The sequence below is a fragment of the Sprattus sprattus genome (genome assembly GCF_963457725.1).
Source record: "Sprattus sprattus genome assembly, chromosome: 17".
Classification (NCBI taxonomy): domain Eukaryota; kingdom Metazoa; phylum Chordata; class Actinopteri; order Clupeiformes; family Clupeidae; genus Sprattus; species Sprattus sprattus.
Window position 1 is genome coordinate 11654476 of NC_137915.1, and position 22794 is coordinate 11677269.

General features: G+C 47.4%; 1 protein-coding gene across 3 annotated transcripts in view; it reads right to left on the reverse strand.

Annotated features, from left to right (window-relative positions):
• The window catches only part of LOC308378345 (uncharacterized protein), a 92687-nt gene that overhangs the window by 35940 nt on the left and 33953 nt on the right, over window positions 1-22794 (reverse strand). For all 3 annotated transcript variants that reach the window (XM_080855220.1, XM_080855221.1, XM_080855219.1), the window contains exons 4-7: window positions 17522-17641; window positions 16754-16840; window positions 14434-14586; window positions 9182-10447 (exon numbers count right to left, since the gene is read on the reverse strand). In XM_080855220.1, the coding sequence (XP_080711346.1) occupies window positions 9182-10447; window positions 14434-14586; window positions 16754-16840; window positions 17522-17641 (1626 nt within the window). The remainder of the gene's footprint in view (window positions 1-9181; window positions 10448-14433; window positions 14587-16753; window positions 16841-17521; window positions 17642-22794) is intronic.

The following is a 22794-nucleotide window of genomic DNA, read 5'->3' on the forward strand; positions in this document are numbered from 1 at the left end:
TGTCTCGATCTAAAAAGCGGGGAAATAAAAAACAACCTCTGCCTCTCCCTGAGCACCATCTTCCATCTCCAGGCAAGCAGTAAAACACTTGCACAGCAGGAGGCATCTTAAAAATAGCCTCCCATTAGAATGGGCGAATTACCGGGGTGAATGAGTTCAGGCTTTATCATTCTAATGGAAACTGCATCAAGCAATTGAGCTAAACATTTACCACTGAGTGGAATCAAAGTGTTAGCTTAGCACAAATGAGTGAACAGGCGTAGCTACTGTACACCTACAGTGATAGGAGAGGAGACTGCAGGAGATCTGGTGGTTATGTGAGGCTGGCTCAGTCTGGACAGGAGGCAAGCGTGCAGCATATCTGGTGGCTATGTGAGGCTGGCTTAGTCTGGACAGGAGGCAAGCGTGCAGCATATCTGGTGGCTATGTGAGGCTGGCTCAGTCTGGACAGGAGGCAAGCGTGCAGCATATCTGGTGGCTATGTGAGGCTGGCTCAGTCTGGACAGGAGGCAAGCGTGCAGCATATCTGGTGGCTATGTGAGGCTGGCTCAGTCTGGACAGGAGGCAAGCGTGCAGCATATCTGGTGGCTATGTGAGGCTGGCTCAGTCTGGACAGGAGGCAAGCGTGCAGCATATCTGGTGGCTATGTGAGGCTGGCTCAGTCTGGACAGGAGGCAAGCGTGCAGCATATCTGGTGGCTATGTGAGGCTGGATCAGAGAGGAGAAGGGATTGGTTGATTCCTGGTGGCTATGTGAGGCTGGCTCAGTCAGTCAAAATGGCCTGAAGAACATGTGGTTGTACTGTTCCATGAGAAACCAGAGCATGTGAGATTTGAGTGTGGGTTCTGGTGCTCTCTCTGTCCCTCTCTCTCTCTCACTCTCATACACACGCTAACACACAATTAATTATTATACTTGTATAATGATACTTACCTTTTCCTACAGCCATTTAAATACAACAAAGTCTTTCTCTCTTCTCTCGACCTCACAGACACACACACACACACACACAAATACAGTAATTACAACAAAGTAGGTGTAATCAGCCTAAGGCACTTCCATTTCCCTTGCTGTCCACTTATATGGTCAAATCAATCAGGGCAGGCCACCATAGCTACAGCAAACGGTGACTCACCTTCCAATCAGCTTCCACCTGGAAGAGCAGCTCTTGCATCGCATCACTTCCTCATTACTATTCAGTGGAGGTGTGTGTGTGTGGCCTCTAGGCAGTCTGGTCTGCTGCCATCAGCCTAATCTACCTCTCAGTGATCAGTGATATATATGCACCACCATACATGCAAGACCTGAATGAGCTGTTAAAAATGAATGAGTGCTGATGCTCCATCAGATACAATAAAGGCATTAAGACAGGATGAACACTAATTGATGCAGTAATGGATAGAGAATAGGATGGAGAATACTCTCCTGTGGTCCACAGGGTTTACAAAACAAAGTTATTTTTATCTACCATGTGACAGCCTATATTCAATTCAATACAATTCAGTTTGATTTATATAGTGCCAAATAGTGCTTTATCTGAAATCTCTACAGAGAAATAAATATACCAGAGATTCATTCAAGGAAATACCTATATGATGTATTCAGCAATGGTTGCCTGAGAAGACAGGAGCACACATGAATTCTGCATTTCGCACCGCTGTGACAGGAAAATAAATGACCCTGGGGAAATGTTCCACTCAGACTCACACTGCGGTTTGAGCTCTGCAGAGAGAACTCCTGCTGCACCCCCCATCCGCCCTATCATACGGAGTCAGAATTATGCCACCTGTGTCGAGTCACCCTTTGGGGTCTGAGGGGTGCTGCGCAGTCTTGACAGCTTCCTGACAGTTATAATACATTACGGAGGAATTTGGGGCGCTCTTCTGATGAAGGAGAAATTATTCTTTCAATCCAGGCAACCACAAATACCAACGAACAGGCAACCACAAATACCAAATAACAGGCAACCTCAAATACCAAATAACTGGCAACCACAAATACCAAATAACTGGCAACCACAAATACCAAATAAGTATGACTGTTGTTTCTTGTATGTGGCCTTCTTGTGTCAGGGCCTGATTTTTGAGAACAATGATCATATGATCTGAAACTCTTGATAACTGCTTTTTTTAATATGCTGGATGTAGTACACTGATGAAGGCTATTCATCTCAAACGCTTTGGTCCCAAGCTATTTACTTCTGTGCACAAGCTAACTTTGAAGTTTCAAAAGGTACAGCAATCTGAAGAGACACGCTGGGAAGAGACAAAGCCAGTTGTGCTTGGTGTTTGGCTGGTAAATGGAGGCCTTGGATTGTGAATGATGATGCCGTGTCTTTGAAAGCAGACTTGATTTGATTCTGTCTCTTTTTTTATCTTCTCCGGTGACGCCCACAGATTTGGAAGCAGTTTGATTCTTGAGCTGAGAGCATGCTGGAGGGAGCCTCGTTAGCATAACAGTGGAAGTGAAACGAAGATGCGTCTCTTTCTCTCTCTCTCTCTCCCTCTCTCTCTCCCTCCCTCTCTCTCTCTCTCTCCCTCCCTCTCTCTCTCTCTCTCTCTCTCCAGGCAAACCCTCTTCCTGGTAATTCACATCGGAAATGTTGTCTCAGAGACACCTCAGGTTTCAAACACACTTAACATGTTCCCAGACAGCCTACAGGAGCCCGCAGTGTGTGCTATGAAGGAGGGGGGCACTTTTAATGAGCTGTCTGCTGACATAAAAACCTATAAAACATTTTTTATTGTGACTACTTAGTGACTGTAAAGACTAAGGATGTAAGTGTTATACAACCTATGGTTCCCACAAGCAAATCTACTAGCTTTATTAGAAAAACAGCCATTGCCGATAGCCCCTTTTTCCACAGCATCCATTGCTGTCACTATGGCAACATTATCTGCTCTTTAGTCACCATGGCAACTAGCCAGGCCCTACCCAGGCTGATGGCATCCAGTGTCTTCTTCTAGACGAGTTAAGCCAAGGCACTGACCTCAGTGGGTATCTGCATGACCGCCCCAAACTGAAGTAGGACACCTTTCTCCAATCCATTACCTCCATTCAGATCTGCACTTCATTTCCATAGCGGCCAAGTACTGAATCGGTGGAAGATGATGGCAAAGTTCCCATGGCTGTAGCCAAGCTTAACCTGCTTAACATGCTGGTCAAGTGTTCACATAGCTGTTCACAATGTGCCTCTCTCCTGTTGTGTTAGTTCATCTTTGTGTCTGCTTCAGGATCATCAAATATCAAAAACACACACCGATCGGAGTCTGATAACAGTCAGGACAGAGTACCTTGAGGGAGTGGGTTGTTTGTGTCAATGTGTGTTTGTGTGTGTGTGTGTGTGTGTTTGTGTCTGTAGTTATAAATAGATTTGCTGAGTGAGACTCCACATCTGAGTGCCTGCACATGTCACAAATGGCAACAAACATTCAACCAGTGACTGATTAGAGGACTACCACAACAAAAGACATTCAACCAATCCCCAATCAGATGACCACCAGAGTCACAGATATTTAACCACTGATCACTGATCAGCAGCTTAATCAACTCTCACTAGATTGTGAACATAGCCTCTTGTCCTGCATCCTCTACTTAATCAACCCTAACTAGAGGGGAGGAGGTAAGGCACTGCAGACCCAATGCAAACATAAACTGGTCTGGCTTGGGTTGTTTAAGCCTTTATGTATCCCATATATGATTATGTATATGCAATCTATAATCAATGAAGGCAACAATATGGATAATACTGCTTGAGGCTAAGGCTGAGCACACTGTGATAATAGCAGCATAGCAGTTATACTCCAAAAAAGGCAGATTTCATGCATTTATTTGTGCCATTTAAAAGGATCTAAATGCAGGCTTAATGGGGTGCGTGTCTGGATCCGTCATTAGAGGAGAGCAGGCAGCTGCGGTCCGCAGGAGCCCTTTAAATGAGCAATTAGCTCTGGAGCAGCCAAGGCTGACAAAAGAGCATCATCTCCATTAGAAACAGTGTTAAAGAGGGGTTCATCAGAGGCACACACGAGCCACACGCGAGTGACACACACATACACACACTCGACTTCTCTCCCCTCAGACGGCCTAACACCCCCCCCCCACATACCCATTCCTCCTCTATCCTCAGACGCCCTGAAACTCCCCCCCAACACGCACACAAACACATACTCACTCCTCCTCTCCCCTTAGACGCCCTGACACTCCCGCCTTCCCAACACACACACACACACACACACGCGCACACACACACACGCACATACACACACATCTCTCAGACAGAGCAGGCCGTGTCCTTCCCTCTCTGCTGTTATGTAAAACTAATGACAGAGCTCTTGGGAGAACACAAAGACACTGCTTATTTCTCCGAAAACACTCTCACACACTCACACACACACACACACACACACACACACACACACACACACACACACACACACACACACACACACACACACACACACACACACACAAACACACAAATGGTGCATGCACACCCACACACTAATAGAAACATACACATACCCACATGCATACATACACTAGGGCAGGTTAAGACAGACACACACACACACAAATGCAGACAGACATACACCCACACACATTTTGTTTGTCCCTTGACCCTAAAAGCCAGACACATTATTGCCCCCTCCCAGGCTGAGTGCACTCCGCCCCCACATGCCCGCCCTCCCCAGCAGTAGCTGCCTGGGCACAGGGCACTGCACACTGGCACACTATACCCGTCAGAACACATTTAGCGTGGGCACTCGCCATGAGGCCTCTCTCCACGGCCGCCATCTCCTGTCGCCCCCCTCAAAAACACACCATGGGGCACGTAAACTTAGCCAGCCGGTGCGTCCACCGTTAAGGTTACAACCAACGGTAAATAAAAACAATGACTCAGGGAGGCGGGGGGCAGCCTGTGTGACAGGGTCGCCGCGGTAACTGTAGCTGTCCTTTGCAACGTGTTTGCCCTGATGATTGCGGGCAAACAGAGGCGAGGGCTGCGTTTAACCACCAGAGCCAACATCCCCTAGGGTAACTCTGCCCGCGGTGACTCTATTTCCCTCAGGTAAGAAGGGAAACACACACACACACAATCAGAACACAGACACACACAAAACTAACCATCATAGGGGGTTCTGATTGATCTAAAAGTTCTCTAACAAGCAGCCCACAGAGTTGAGAAGACACACATGGCAACAGTTTGAGTGCCCACGGCAGGGTCCCAGGGTCCCATGACTACCTAACTCGCCCCTGTCAGACAGAAACACTATTCGGGTGAGCAGGGCACTGTAGGGGGCTAGCTGCCTCATTAGAGTAGTGGACTAGTGCACTGCTGGATAAACTGTACACCACAGCAAAGGAGAACATTGTAGGACGGAGGAGACGTTTAAGGGTGAGGAGACTAACTCAGAAAATGACCAAATCATATGACCTCAATCATATAATGTCCCCCCACAGCACTCCTATCAATAAAACCATTTACACATAATCAACCGCAGTGCAGCACAGTGAATCAGGCAGAATGTTTTAAAAGAGCTCAACTCAGGGAATGATGTAAGTAAATGGCAAGTCAAGAGTCACATGAGTAAGAGCAGTATACCTGCTGTAACAGGTTTAGGGTGGGGCAGTGCAGTTTAATTTCCTGTATGACGGTGTCGATTCCCGGTTGGTCTGTCCAGCTCCTTCCAGCCTTGGGGCTATCCTTTCCCCTATCAATTGTGGGCTCTCAGACTCTCTTGACGGGGAATCTCTGTCCCACGGTTCCTGCCGTTTTTGGGATCTCTGTCCCTCAGTTTCACCAAGCGTTTCCCCTGCCCATCAGGTGCTATGAATAGTAGTTTTCTTGTGGTGTGGCAGCCAGTCCTCTCAGGGAATGCCACACCCCTCTACTAGCTGGCCTATTGTGATGCCACACTGCAGGTAACAGGTAAGAAATCAATCTGTGTCTTAATTTAGCTAAGCTTCATCAGTCATGCGCTCTTAAAGTAAAAAAAAGCAGTATAAAATAGGAGCACTATTAGGGCAAGCTTAGGGCATACTTTCATTAGACAGTTCATTAAAACTGACCTAATGAACTAGAACGTCATTAGATTAGAACCTGGTAGCTTTGGGTCCTTAGTTTCCTGTTCACTGGCTATGGCCTGAAAACAGTATGAGATGGTGAAAGAAAAAGAGAGAGGGAGAAAGAGAGAGAGGGATGGGTGGAGAGAGGGAAAGGGAGAGTGAGAGACCATAAGAGGGAGAGAAGAGCGGATCAATGAGTCCTTCAGAGAAGCTGAGAGCTGCTTCGGCTCGATCTACCATGAATAAAAGACAGCCCTACCAGAGGCTTAACACACCACAAAGCTGATACGCCATTAACACACACACACACACACACACACACACACACACAGAAACTCAACAGCCTGCTTACACAGTCACTTAACTATCAGCAGTGAGCAGGCAAACATTATATTATAGCTGACACACTCACGTCCATTTACACACACACACACACACAGAGACACACATGTGCAATCACACACACACACACACACACACACACTCGCGCACACACACACACACACTTTTTCACTCTCACTCTCTTATTCTCATACACACACACACACTCTTTCACTCACATTCTCTTATTATCACACACACACACACACACACACACACACACACACACACACACACATCCACAAGGAAATACACTCAGAGATCACTTAAACACAACTATTTGTCAAAGGCACACACAAAAGTCAACAGATACAACAAAAAGAGATAAATACACCGACACACACACACAAAGTATTCAACAGGCACATATAATGACCACATATAATGAAATACACACACACACACACACACACACTCACACACACACCCACACACACAAACAGTCATTAGACGGCACCAAAGCTGCATCCTTCGCCAGCTGAGGGGTAAGTAGCACCCTGTGTGACAGTTCCACCCTCAGGAGAACTAAATGATAGTGAGGAAGAGGACATCTGCATCAAGAGCCCAACACACACTCCCACTCCCACATACACACACACACACACTCATATACACACACACACACACACACACACACACACACACACACACACACACACACACACACACGCACACACACACACATGGCCACAAACATAGACATGCTTGTACAGACGTACCCACTATGCAGACTCACAGATACACACACACACACACTGCGAAGAGATCTAATCTCTTGGATGACTCTCTCAGATCTAATCTCTTAGAATCAAACGGTAAAGTGCTGACTAACATTCCAGATTGTTATCCACGCTGGCACTAATGAAGTCCAGTTACGGCAATCGGCAATCACCAAGCTCATTTTGACTCCAGTGTGCACACAGAACAGATGTCTGCCTCTGCAGTATGTCCAGCCAGAACGCCCCAGCAGGGGAATAAAGCATTAAAAACTAAACCAAGACCCAACCAATACCAATCAAACACAAACTTATGATTTTAAATCTAAAACTAGGTCTCATCAAAACATCAAACATCACACCACTAATGAATGATTCTGGCTGAAACATGGTTAAAAGCAGAAGAATATATTTATATTATATAAATATAATACATAGCTTTGAATGAAACTATCCCCCCACGCCAGTCTAACTGTCATATGCCACACCATACAGGCTGTGGAGGTGGAGTAGCATCACTTTAACTTCTATGCAGGTAAGGTCAGGCTTGTCAAGGGCTTTGACCTAAGTTTTTACAATAGCCAACAGCCTCCAGGGAATGTGAACACACTTGTCAGCTCCTGGAAAGCCAGGCAGCAGGAAGTAGGAAAAAGTGCGATGACGGTCACTCATATTGAAGACGGTGACTCACAGCTGTATAGAACTAAACAATGCAGCACAGAACATGACGCACACACACACACTGAGCGGGGCTATTTTAATCGTTTCCCATGTGAACTGGCTCAATAATAGGTTTGCTTGAGAGCGGCAGGGGAGAGATCACCTTCATCAGGTGGTCAGGCCTGTGTATGGAAGAGGCTATGGAGTGTCTGTCAAGGGGTCGGTATGGTTAACCGATTGGTCATTGCGTGTGCAAACAGTGCATGGAACATCCTGTCCTCCATAGTTTATTGCTCCACTGTGTTCAGATGTAGCGGTTAACCATAACAGGTGACACTCAATCAACTATTATAGCTGAAGGTAATACTAAACCCTTAAATTGGGTTTTGTTCGGGGGATCAACAGGCAGAAGCCGTACTTAAGACCTGAGCATTTTATGATATAATTTGTATTACTATAGTATTGTATTCATCTCACCGAGGGACTAATCTAAGGGGCTAATCACTTACAAATTAACTGTGAGGCATATTAAACAGATAAAAGAGCAATCACAACATGATGCCTTGAGAGGAGAACAGTGACTCACCTATTGATGATTGGGTTCGGGAGCATCAGCCGAGCATGGAATTAGAGACACACAGCAGGGAGGGGAAGGGGAACAGAAATAAAGAGAAAATTAGTGTTTTCAAGACACTTCACAAACTAACCACACCAAAGAATGTGTTAGCGGTCATGCACGACAGGGCCTCCATTCGGCATTGTGAGTGTAAGAGGTCGCTTCTGGAGGAGAGAGATGAGAGATGTTAATAGAAACGGGTGCTGTTTGACAGTGGAAACTCTCCATAGTGATCACAATACACATGGAGATAGATTATAGATGTAGAGAAAGAGAATGAGAGAGAGAGAGAGATAGAGAGAGAGAGAGAGACCTGGGAAAGAGACACACGTGTCGAGGTGTCGTCGAAGGGTAGAGAACCACCTGATTACACGGCAAACCCAGACGGTTAGATTAGTAGAAAAAAAAACCTGTGTGGTTAATCATGAGAAGCTCGGGTCAGCCCTGACCACCCTGGGTCCACACTACAGCAGAGAGAGCTCCAATACTGCACAGCCAAGCCCAAGCCACACCGAGCCGCCATGTCGAGCAGTCTCTCTCAGCAGGCACAGCCTCTGCCTGAGGAGTTCAGGGGGGAGGTGGGGGTGAGGAGTTAGTGATTGGAGAGAAATAGAGCAGGGTTGGACGACCACCACCACCACCACTAGCCAGTGGTGCCCGGCATGGCACAGCGTGGCCTGTCAATCAGTGCGGTGAGTTGAGGCATGCAGTGAGTAGATCCATGCCCCACTCCACAACAAACCTTCCAGCCGGGCAGGCAGGGCAGCCGGGGGCTCTGGGGCCTCAGAGAAGCTCGGGAAGAAAGGCGCGGCAGCGGGGTTCAGACCAGAGTTTTGGGGAGATGGCAGATTCGCGTTGGGGGAGTTTGGGCTCTTGGATGGCGCCGAGGACGATGACGACGTGCGGGAATTCTTGCCCGACTTCCTGCCGTCCTTCAGGGTTTTCTGCTTAGGAGACTCCACGGGAAGAGAGGCAGGGGCAGGAGTGTCGAAGTTGAGAGCCTCCATCCCGGGGATGCTGAATGGGTCGCTGTGGTTGTTGTGCGGGGAGTCATTGGACCAGACCGCACCGGAGGGGGTGAACGGGGGCGCCGAGATCAGGGCCTCCATGGGGGTGTCCAGGCCTGTGCTCTGGAAGGCTAGCATCGGATCTCTGGCCAAGCCATCGATGGAGGAGCCTGTAAAGGAGTGCTCCTGAACAAACATGGTCTCCTCATAAACGCCGCTATCTCCCAGGAAGGGACTGGCGTTACTCAGAGGGGAGGCCAGTGGATCTGCCTTATCCAGCTCCATGGGCAGAGAGAAGGCCTCTCTGGCATCCTCTAGGCAAGAGCCATCGGCATCCATGAGTGAGTCTTGGACACTCATGGAAAAGGAACCTTCTGGCATGGGTGATGACGTCATAATGCCCTGAGGCGAGAAAGCTGCTGCCTGAATGGCAGGAGCGGCTTGGGCAAAGGGGGAGGTGGCTGTCAGGCAGAGCAGGTCCTGCGTGAGTGAGGCGGGCATGGCGCCCTCTTCTGGTAGATCACTGCCAAACTCCTGTGACTTGACGGCCGAGGCAGATGCCGGGACGAAGGGCTCAGCGTTGATTGCCCACTCTTCCGGAATCTTCTTCCGGCTCTTACCTTTCTTAACCCTCCCCCCGCCGCTGCGACCCCCGTCCTCCCTCTCCCACCCCCCCTCTTTGCGTGGGGACCTGAAGGAGCTGTCAGACGGTGGGGTGTTCTCAGTCTGGGGCTCCCCGTGACCTTTAACCTCCATGTAGTCGTACACATCGTCTCTCGGCCGCCGCTTCTTCTTCTTCTTCTGCTGCTGTTTGCGGTCAGAGTCCCCTTCACGCTCGTCCCCGACGCCGCTCTCTCGGGGGGGCCACTGGGTGTCCGACACGTCCTGAGGGCTCTCTGCCATCTGGCCTGCATGGCGACTGATCACCGTGGAAACGCTGGGGGTGAAGGGCAGGTCGGAGGGAATGCCAGCCTCGTCTGACCAGCACTCACCCAGGAGACCTCGTGTGTGGAGAGGGAAGAGAGTTAAACACCACCGAAACACACACACACACACACACACACACACACACACACACACCCATACACACCCACACACAGTCACACACGCACCCTCACAGACAAACACACACACCCGCACAGACACACATACATACCCACACACAGTCACATGAATACACTCTAGAGTATCTCTTTCCTCTAGAGAAGAACACAAACAAACAGACAGTCACATGAATACACACGCATGTACTCATACACACCAAGAAACAAATCTACCCATGGTACCCAAGGAGTATTACAGTGCACCAACACATTCTGTGTGTGCACAGCTAATCTGAGGAAAGCGCAGCATCCATGTTTTAAAACCAAGTATGTCCCCCTCCCTTGTGTTCTTGATAATGTTGTCATTTTCACATTGTAAGATAATCAAACGTTTGCAGAAGAACCGGCCCTGCACATGGCCAACCCCTAAAAATGGGTGATAATCAGCGCAAACCCGCATGAGATAATGATTAACGAGCCCGGAGGGATGCTGCACTGCACTCATCTGCAGTGGAGAGTGAGGCGCCGTGACACAGCTCAGGTTATCAGGTTGTGTGTGTCCCTTCTGTGAACCTACTGCGGATGAGGCACTGCACTGATGGTTTCGAAAGATAATGAGTTTTTTTAGATGCTTGACTCACCGATGCTACAAGCCATATTGATGTGTTTACAATGCAAAGACCGCGAGATGCACCACAGTGAGAAACTCCATTTCAAAACATGGAAGAGAGTTGGTGAATGAAAACAATTGCATGGCATTAAAGCACAGTTATGAAAATCCATAATAGAAAATAGATACATAATAGAAAATACATGTTTATGGCTACTGGAATTCAAACCTTATATATATGCATATTGTATGTATATATATATACACACACAACCATGAACACATATTACATAGATACAAAGAACAAGACAAAGACAAAGACACACACACACACACACACACACTCAGTTATGGCTGCAGTTATGGCAGACATTGCTACACGCCCTATATGTCAAATAACAATAGGTCAGGCACTGCATCTCACACAACATAGAGTATTTACTGCCTCAGTCTGAGGCCAGCGAAGAGCTGTGTCCCTACACGGCTTTGCCATGTGTTCAGTTGGGCAGATGCTCATAAGGTTTCTGATGCTAATGAGGTTTCGAATGTCCGGCTCTCTGCTTTCTGCACACTGTCTACCTGTGCTGGGGACATACACTGACTGAATGGGCACAGGGTCCAATTCATTCATCTGAAGATGCCCCTCCCCACACACACACACACACTCACACACGCACACACACACACACACACACACACACTGAGGGCCCGCAACCCAGCTGAGTGCCCATCAGAAGCAGGAGGCCACGCTTGACCCAGTTGTTTCCAGCCAAGGAAAGTTGTTTATCCCAGACAGAAGTGGTCTGGGGACCGTTATAGTTTCATCTGCTGTAAGGGCAAAATGAAGGAAGTCGAAAGACAATGAATGTCATGAATGTCTTTTTGTCCGCTGTCCTCAGTAATGACCTTAAGCATGCCAGAATCAGGTAACAGAGTTATGTAAGGAATAATGTGTGCTGAGTTGACCCAGTATATTATAATAATGGACAAGGAGAAACTAAATGACGTGACGCACAACGTAAGGCAGTGCAGTGAGAGAGTCACTTCAGCAAGGACAACAGCTCTCCTTCTCAACCATCTGCAGTCCATGGATGGAGAGCCTCCACACTTTAGCATTAGATGCTAGGGTAATCTGATTGTTACACAAAGGCTGTGCAAAGTGAAGCGTAAGGAGTTACTCGCTACACGCGACTTTAACATGCACCAGGCTCATGTCATTGCCCCATGTCAGTATGGTACACTGTGCTGTTTTTTATGTTTTATGTTTAAACTTTATTTTTAAAAGCCCTGTGTGCCTTAGCATGTTGCGCTTGGCTAATCTGAGCAAGCGGCGCCACCTTACTGAAGCGAAGAGCGTGAGGGACTCATGGGGGCAGGAGCCATGCGTGACCGGCCCTCTCCCAATCTCAGCAGGGGGGTAAGCTTTGTCCCTGGGGCGTGTAGGCACCTGATGCAGTCAGTGTGGCTCTTCTGCTCCAATGGGTCCAGGGTCAAACGTCCTCCTGAGCACTGTGTACACACTCCAACACACGCTAGGCTAACGCTAACGGCAACAACAGCAATGGAGGGCTGCTTGTCTGCAATTTGCTTCACTGGACCCAACTCCACACACTAGGCTAACACTAATGGCACATTACTGTAGTCCTGCTACACTGACACTGGAAATACTGAGCTATACTGAGCCCATCTGTTCCGCAGTAAAGCTGTTTATTTATGTATTTAGCTCTATTTGTGTATTTGTATACTTTAGCAAAGGTTTTGTTTAGACTGGCAGTTACATTTGAGAGTAGAATGTGCAAAAACCAGCATTTTTGACTATGCTCAGGACATGAACTTTTGTAGTAGTCCCTGTCTGAGTGGTCCTTGACTCATCACACAGGAGGAGCATAGCTTCTCTGCCAGGGTCTGGGTCTTTGGGCTCAGATGAGGCTGCCAAATCTGTAGACCCACTGCCCCCTCCCTTGGGTAGAACATCTGCTCAGCAGGTTACAGCCTCGCTGCAGGCCTCTACCGCAGTGTGTACACACACACACACGCACGCACACACACACTTACGCTTCAACACATATACACACATGAGCACACACACATCAGACGTCCAATCCACTCATCTGTAGCTTCACACACAGACACACACATAGACACATATGGGAACAATGTTCAATCCACTCTTCTGAAGCTGCCCCCCCCCCACACAAACACAGCCCAGTGCACCAACACACACCATACCCCAGCTGCAGGCAACCCACACACAGCACAGAGCAAGACTGCCCCCGAGAGACACACTACCCACACTCACAGTTAGTCCTGACACTGGATAAACAAGATAGTTCAATCTCCTTCTTTAAGTGATGCTCCAATCAGACATAGCTGATTGGGGACGAGCCAGAGAGCACTTAACTGCTGAGTCAGCGCCCCAGTCAGATCCAGCAGGCCTCTTGAGAGGTCAAACTGTAAATCCTTATTAAGCCATTTTACCTGTCTTTGGCCATATGCTAAACTATGCATGTCCCTATGTCAAGGATCTATGATAAAGGTGGCCCTTGTCAGACTAGATAGAGACTGCCTGATAGAGCGTCCCCTGGTGGCAGTGATGGGCACTGCACTGACCTGGAAAAACGGGATTGGGATTTAAAGAGGGGATATACCCAGCAGGGGTCCTCCTGCCTTAATCCCATAATCCCCTGATGAAAACTCAAACATCATTGCCATGGCAGCGGGTTAAGGAAGAGCACCGCATGGGACACCCATGTGATCATCAGACTGTACAGATGGTCCACTGACTCCTTACTGTACGCACACATACAGTACAGTAACTCATGACCTTCACACACTCATTTCCGCTTACACACACAAATATATTTATATCTCAATAAACACGCACACGCACACACACACACACACCCACACCCACAAACACAAAGACACAAACTCTGCGATACACACACATGACAAGTAAAGACAATTATGTGACAACAGCAAAGTGGTGCACTTGAACTTCCCCTTTTCTTAAAAAAATAACCCATGACAGCAGGGGAATGAAATCACCCATTTCCACTCTTAAGGGACTTTAAGGGCTGATCCCATCAAGAAGCAGGCATGAAGATGTCTGAAGTTTTTATGTTTGTGAGTGTCTGTGTCAGATTATAGTGTCAGTGTATGGCCCTTTAGGTGTAAAGAAGTGTGTGTGTGTGTGTGTGCATGTGTGTATTTATGCGCATTTATGTGCCGACGTGTATGTTTGTTTGTGCAATGTGCGAGTATGTGTGTGTGCATATGTCCGTGTGTAGCTCTTTGTATGTGCGCGTGTGTTTATTTGCAAATTTTCCTCTACCTGCAGACATGTCCATGATGTTTTTGGGGGTGGCGGCAGCATCTTTGGTGGGTATCTGAGGCTCTGCGGGCATGGGTGGGGGCCTCTGGGGCTCGGCAATGCTGGGGGGGCGCTCAGCCTGCAGCGGTGCCACCCCCACTGGCTGGGAGAACCCTGCAGACACACACACACACACACCTTGTTTCATAACAGCACCCTCAAATGAACTAATGCAGTCTCAAAGCAAGCACAGAATGTGAAGGCTTGCACTTCAGCCCACGTTTTTGGCTACTTAAAATAAAGAATCAAAAAACAGAGCGGCTTAATAGGTTGACTAGGCTGACCTATTTAGTCTAGCTAGCCCTGCGGCTGCTCCAGTGGCTGATTTTCACACTAGTCTACAAGTCTTGGTACTGATTTACACACTAGTCTACTAGTCTTGGTACTGATTTTCACACTAGTCTACTAGTCTTGGTACTGATTTACACACTAGTCTACTAGTCTTGGTACTGATTTACACACTAGTCTACTAGTCTTGGTACTGATTTTCACATTAGTCTACTAGTCTTGGTACTGATTTTCACACTAGTCTACTAGTCTTGGTACTGATTTACACACTAGTCTACTAGTCTTGGTGCTAGACCACTGATGCTCAGCCCTTGCACAGGCCTGCCAGAGGGTCAGAGCTCATCCTGGCTCTGCCATCATGGTGAACTGGGAAAGGGGGGGTTATCCTTCCTCTCTACTAGTGGGGCTGCAACAACTGTGAACTGGTCACAACGGTGAGCTAACAGCGGCTCTGCCATGATGGTGAACTGGCAACAACGGTGTGCTAACAGTGGCTCTGCCATGATGGTGAACTGGCAACAACGGTGAGCTAACAGCGGCTCTGCCATTATAGTGAACTGGCAACAACGGTGAGCTAACAGTGGCTCTGCCATGATGGTGAACTGGCAACAACGGTGAGCTAACAGCGGCTCTGCTATGATGGTGAACTGGCAACAACGGTGAGCTTACAGCACCTCTGCCATGATGGTGAACTGGCTGAGCAGAGCTAATTCTGGTGCGGCCATGACGGTGAGCTCTCGGAAGAGAGTGACTCATCACTCCAGAGCAGGGAGCCATTCCCAGACATAATGACTCCACAATGAGTCCCAGGAGTCACACTTAACGCCCAGATTTATGAGCCAGGCTCTACACAGGGACTGTGCCGAAGGACACGGAGACAGGAAAGGGCAGAGGGACAGAGAGAGAGAGAGACAGACAGACAGGGACAGAGAGTGGAAGAGGGAGAGAGACAAAGGAATAGAAACAGACAGAGAAAGGAAAGACACAGAAAAAGGCAGGGGAAGAGGAATGTGGCAGTAAAGAAATTGAGATGCAGATGGAGGAGAGAGGCAGATAGAAAGAAAGACAAAGAGAGGGAGACAGAAAGAGAGACAAAGAGAGGGAGACAATAAGAGAGACAAATAGAGTCTCTGGGAAGGACGAGGCAGAAGCTACTCTATGTTCTCCATGTTTACTCGAGGGATATCACATACTGACAGCATTTTCTATGACTATCTAACTAGTATGATTAGTTACTAGCCATCTGACATTCCCCAGACAGATTGATTGCGTCCCTCTCTCTCCTGTTGAATTAGAACTGCCTAGCAACACCTTCCTAGAAAAGTGTGCGCTGGATGTCGCCGTGGCGACTGACACCAGTGACTAATGACTCCCTGCAGTAGAAGGGCACAGAGAGGTGCAGAGAAGCTGACAAACACACCAGATGCACAACCACCAGCATAAGCCATTACGGCCTAAGATTTCACTGATGTATGTGTGTGTGTATGTTTGTGTAAATACATGTGCAAGTGTGTTTGTAAATGTGTCTGTGGGTGTATGAGTCAGGCTCACATAGCACACAGCCAGATGCCACCACAGGAGCACGACACATCCACATTCAGACAGAACATGACAGATAGAATATGATGATAGATATGATAGTCTGATGATGGTGGTGGGAAATGTACCATTTACGCATAAAAACTGATAAAAGAGTAATATATTTACAGATGTATGGGCCTTTGCACACTCAATGCAACAGATTTCTGCAGCTAGACACATATATAGTAAACTGTGTCAAGATTGCTAGGTAGGAATGAAACGCTTATCTATTCTCTATTCATGTAAATATGTCAATTCGCTTCAGTAAACCAAAAACAGTGTGAACAACAACAGGGTGTTAAACACTGCTGTATAATACATACATGAGTAACATGTATAACATTAAAATAAAATAACATTTATTTTGTTTGTTTGCGTTGCGGATGAGGGTAAAACATGTAAAGCAAATTACCTGGAAAGGTCCCAATGGGGCCGCTGTCCATCATCTGAGAGGGGTTGGGCTGGGATCCCCACTGATCTGAGAAACCAGCCATAGAGTCTAGGGGTGAAGGGAAAGAGAGAGGGGGAGAGAAGGGGGGGGGGGGATGGATGGGGAGAAAAAAGAGAGAGGGATGGAGAAGGAAAAAGAGTGAGAGAAGGAGGGAGGGACAGAGAAAAAGAGAGCAAGGGTGAGAGAGAGGAAGTGAGAAAGAGAGAGGCAAGGTGAGAAAGAGAGATGGAGGGGGGTGAGAAAAAAGAAAGAGAGGGAGGGAGAAAGAGAAAGAGGGAAAAGCAAGGAAAAGAAGGAGAGAAATGGAGAGTGAAAAGAATAGAATAGAACAGAAAGAGAATAGACACATGAGATCATAATTCAGAAGATACTGAAAAGAAAACATCTGCAATCGAAACATTTTCTTAATCTATTTACTACTATTTTACATTTTTTTTAAATCTGAATTAGATCTAATGTTGAAAAGCTATTTCGACACTGTCCACACAACAGAGTCTGAAGGTGATGCATTCAGAGGGCATGTGTGGCCTTTCTCCAAGTCCTCTTTAAATGTCCTGACTACAGGGAGACACACACACAGACTCTAGCATGGGCAGCACTACAGCAGCATGACTAGGCTCCTCTCACTGCTGTCAGTAGTTACACTGGGGACACTTTAACCAAACCCTGGGGCTCCCACAGCCAAACACACACAACCGCTCTCATAAACGACTTATAAACAGCTCTCACCTGGAAGGAAGTCCGGTACGAAGGCCTGCTGTTCGGCCAAATACGGCCTCACTTCCCCCTGAGGCTCTGGGCGTGTCGCCGTAATCAGTCCCCCTGGTGTCACCGCAGAACTTACCGGTCCTGTAACAGACAACAGATCAGATTGGTTCCTAGCATGTCAGCGTGCGTGGAGCACAGATGTCTGCTCTGCTCTGCTCTGTGCAGCAAGGGTTCCCCTGAGCACGCCACACGAGCAAAACACCCACCCTTGTCAGAGAACACAGCATGCCCACGTGACATCGGGGCACTGTTAAATTCAACTCCAGAAGTTCATTTCACAATAAATGTTTTCCCCCTTGTGTACTCACCTTCCCCAGAGAACATAGCATCCCCAGTGTCGGCCTACTGACTGTCTCTGATTATCTCTCCGCAAACTAACAACACGACAAATCTCCGAGCTGCGTGTGTCCCCCGGAGCTGTGCACTCTCCCGTAGAGCTGCCATCCACAACACAAAAGAACGCCGCAGCAGAGACGGAGCCCAGCCAGCTGCTTCAGGCCCTTGGTTCTGAACTCTACACCTCTGCTCTTAAGTGCGGAGTGGTTTGGGTCCGCGGTGCCGGTTCCGGTTTCGGAGGCGAGCCGGTGCGGGCCCTGTGTGTCTGATGTGAAGTGGCTTCCCAGCAGTGGCTGCGAGGGAGTGAGAGATGCACCCAGCGTCCCCCCGCCCCAGTCTCCCAATCTTTCAATCCCCCAGCTTGCCTAACCCCCCCTCCCCCTGCCCCCCACAGACAGACACACACACACACACACTCCCACCCCTCTCAGTCAGTCCCTCGCCAGTGCCCTCTGAGCACCAGGGTGGGTGACGCTGAGGAGAGCGGACAAGAAGGAACCCAAAGACACAAATGCAGCGACGCGACAAGCCGCGGTGCGGCAACGCACGACCCCAAAAAACACCCACGTGGCCAAACATGGCACCATGCATGATGGCACAGGGGCTTCCAAACCGAGCCTCATACGTCACTGTTGGCCAAGGACAGGCAGAGGAAAAGCTCTGAGGTTTGAATCAATAAGCCAACATCTTTCAATAAACTGCAGTGCATGTGGACACTAACCTTGCCACGGATACTTTACTCTCACTCAAGGACGGGTGCACCACAAAACCATGAGGTTTATCTCTAAAGGAAAACTTGACAGATGCATTCATTTCATTTTCAATTTTTCTATACCTTTATTTAACCAGGGAAGATCATTGAGATTCAAAATCTCTCTTGCAAGTGTGCCCTGGCCTCATGGGCAACACACAACAACCAAAATCGACAAAGAAACAACAACGACAACAACAACAACAACACAACAACACCGACACAACCAACAACAAAATTAAAATCTAATATAAAAGAAGAACAAACTGAAAGATCCAAATCTAAAAATATCTGAAAATCAGAAAGGAGCTCCAATATCAAATGTTTCCACAGGTCATTCTACACAGATGGACACTGTAATTACAAGCCGCATTGATTTGTAAACAAAATTCTACACTGAGAGTAAAGGCCAACCAATCATTGTGATCACAGAGATGAGCTCAATATCTAGCACAGGTTATAATTATTAATGCAGAATGATTAACAAAATCCAGAATGCAACATTGTCTTCAAGGTATATAGAGGCCTTTAAAATATATTTTTTTAACTTTAAAACTTTAAAAAGGTAGATTAAAGTAGTCCCCCCCCCCGCCCGTCATGTAAAGCAAAAGCTGTTCCCGAAATAAAAACCTTAAAACGTTAACTTCTTTATCACTTCAACATTTTAAAATATTAGGTTAGGGTATTATCTAACACCAGTTCTGACAATTCAGGGAGAGCCAAGAAAGGATACTAACAGATGCTAGGTGGCAAAGGTGCAGAAAAGGGTCCACAGCGAAGAAGAAGAAACACTCGGCTAATAGCCCACATCGATGTTATTCAGCTCTGTGAACTATGATCAAAAGCCCACCTCGATCGAATTCAACTTTGTGATCAAAACAGAATAAAAAATAGTCCCTTTTTCAAGGCAGATCAAGGCAGATTAAATTTAGGATTTAAATAACAAAAGAAATTTTCACGAAAACACGAGACAAACAATTCAATAAAAGACTGCAATTTCTGCAAAAAAACTTCTGCAATAACCCTTTATTTTGGGTAAAATGTACTACGAGCATGCATTCAATGTTTCTTCTACTACATGTCAATGCCAAACTGTTTATGATAACATCCTGGCCTCACATCACTAATATTACTAGTGGATGCAGTGGAAACTAACATGGAAAACATGACTCCATGCTTGGTCTGTGTTCCTGTCCATGGTCCTGAAATGCCCTCAGTCAGACGGCCGAATAAAAGAACCATGGGGAGCTGACTCATGCTACTACAAAAGATTAAGTCCGAACTCAAGTGCCCTGTGGTGTACAGCATTCACACTATGATGCCAGTGACCGAATATGCCCTTCCTAATGTCCCCTTGTTCAGCCTGACTGCAGCCCCCAGTCCCCTGTCTGTGGGAGCAGACCCAATTCACAAATGGGTTCCTAATTATGTAAAATAGTGAATCTTAAGCCCCTGACGCACCCAGCCAACGTCAGTGGGCGTCAGTGAGCGTCTGCGGCCCCCGTTTCTGCAGTGTATCCCACACCGTTGGCACTACTCGGACGCCTGTCAGCGGGCTTTTTATCTGATTGATCATGTTGAATCAGCATTCACTCAGCAATTGTTTTAAAAACGGAGGTTTCATTTATTTCCAGCTCTCGACACAGGTTGGGAAAACCACTCAAGCCTGTCGCCATCCTTGATTCTTATTTTTCACCTGCGCCTCATCCTATTTTTTTCCACAACCAAAATACCAAGGACTGACAACGCCGGTGCCATTTTCAACTTCTTAACTTCTTATCAGACATATTCCCAGGGTGTGTTCAAGTGCTACTCTTTGACCCAACACAAGAGACGTAAGGCGATGCAGCAGTTGGCTTTTGTCTTTGCTAGTTCTATGATGTCAGTTTAGTGTTTCTCCCTGGCTTTTTGGTTTAATAGAGTAGGCGTTATGAATAAAACACTCCTGAGTCTTTGTGTGTGTGTCTGTGTGTGTGTTATAGCCTACATATAGCCATCAGTGAGGTTGTAATATGCTTTTCCTTAAGTTTCAAGATTCTAGTCTTTAAAGAGTGTGTCTACACTAAGCCAGTAATCACAGATCTGGAGGGGGCAGTTTGAACATGTCTGGGACAGGGATGTCTGGGTGGTGATTTGGCCCATAGCCTCGCCCCAGTACCCCTGCCAGGGACACACCAACCACACCCACATGACCGTGATGAGGACCCAGCCTCCTCTTCAGCGGGGTTAGGAGACCCCCCATCCAGAGGAGTTGCAGCCTTCCATTAGACAGATGTCCGGCTGTTAGAGGATAACCACAGCTGCTCACTCACTGGGTTAATTCCTTCTGTTTGACACATCCTCTTATTCCTCTTACTGTAGTTCATCTAAAATATGCCAAAATACTACCCATAACGTACAGTCATACAAGCATTTTAATGGATGTACTGCCTGAAGACATATGGCCTTTCGTGTCCTTATTGCAGTAATTACATAAGACAGCGTCTGCATGTTCTCACTGACATCTATCCATGTTACACTTGGTGTGTGAGCAGAATGAAAAGGCCACCAGTGCCCGTCCATGAGGTGGTGATGGCAGGGCAGGCTGTGGATTAGCACAGCCACACAAGCAGCTAGCGTTGCTCACCCAGCCGAGGCAGAGGTCGCGTTATAATCTGTGTGTGTGTGTGTGTGTGTGTGTGTGTGTGTGTGTGTGTGTGTGTGTGTGTGTGTGTGTGTGTGTGTGTGTGTGTGTGTGTGTAGTGTCTGTATGTGTGCACATGAGTGTGCATGTGCTTATGTGTGTGTGTGTGCGTGTGTGTGTGTTTGTGTCTAATGCAGTCATACAAAGACGACTACAGCCACCTCCAGTAATACGGCTACTGTTACTCATCCAGAGTTACTCTGTGCTGTGTTTTTTAGAACTAGAAATAAGATCTCCCTTTGTGCTATAAGGATTCAAAAACAGAAAAGCTGTGAAAAGCTAATGCACTGAGGGGGCGTGTGGGCATTTTTGGTAAGACTAAACCAGGGAGAGAGCGAGTGATATAGAGAGAGACAGAGAGAGAGAGAGAGAGAGAGAGAGAGAGAGAGAGAGAGAGTATGTCAGGATGAGTGAGAGAGAGACAGACAGAACACCCAAAAGAAAGACTCTTAAGAGTGAGTAGGAGAGACAGACAGACAGAGAGAGTAAAGAGCCAGGCAGAGTGAGTGGGAGAGACAGACAGACAGAGAGAGTAAAGAGCCAGGCAGAGTGAGTGGGAGAGACAGACAGACAGAGAGAGTAAAGAGCCAGGCAGAGTGAGTGGGAGAGACAGACAGACAGAGTGAAGAGGCAGAGAGAGAGTGCCTGTCTGAGAGAGGAGATGGCTAGAAAATGAACAAGCTGGAAGGACTGCAGAGACGATGGAGAAAGAGAGAGAGAGAGACTACGGAGAGAGACAGAGAGAGAGATGATGGGGAGAGAGAGAGAGAAGCCAGCTCTGAAAAGCCCGACCCAGGGTCACTCACGGATATTAACTGACGGGACATTCATATCTCCAGGCCCTCGACAGCCAAAGAAAACAAACACTGCACAAAACAAAAAACAACCATACAAAATAAAGAATAACAAATAAATAAATAAACAAACCAACAGACTTCTCCAGCAATGGCAGTCTGCTCTCAAAGTGCAGAGTCATGCTGCTCCCAGTTTAACCCTGACCCAACCCCACCTCTTCCTCTCCCCCAACAAGCATGATGGGTCCCTCCAATGAATGATGGGTCACTCCAATGAGTGTTATTTTAGAGACCTCAGCCATTCGTCTGAGCAGGAAAGCATATATTTGAGGTGGGGGCGGGGGGGTGGCAGGGGCAGAAATGCAAAGCAGAAACTGACCGTCCAGACTTATCACAGAGAGAAGGAAGACAGAGGGGTAGGCTGACGGAGAGATATATAAACTGAGATAAGTTAGACTGGTAGGCTGGCAAAAAGGTGTGCAGATAAATAGATAGAGATAAGGAGTAGGGATAGGGAAGCAGACAGGCAGGCCAGCAGACAGACAGACAGACAGGTATATTAGATCGATTAGCACAAGGGAGAATTTCCACAGAGAAGGCAGACAGACAGGCCAGCAGGCAGACAGGTAGGTTTGATAAATAAGCACAAGGGAAAGGGTCCGCACAGGAG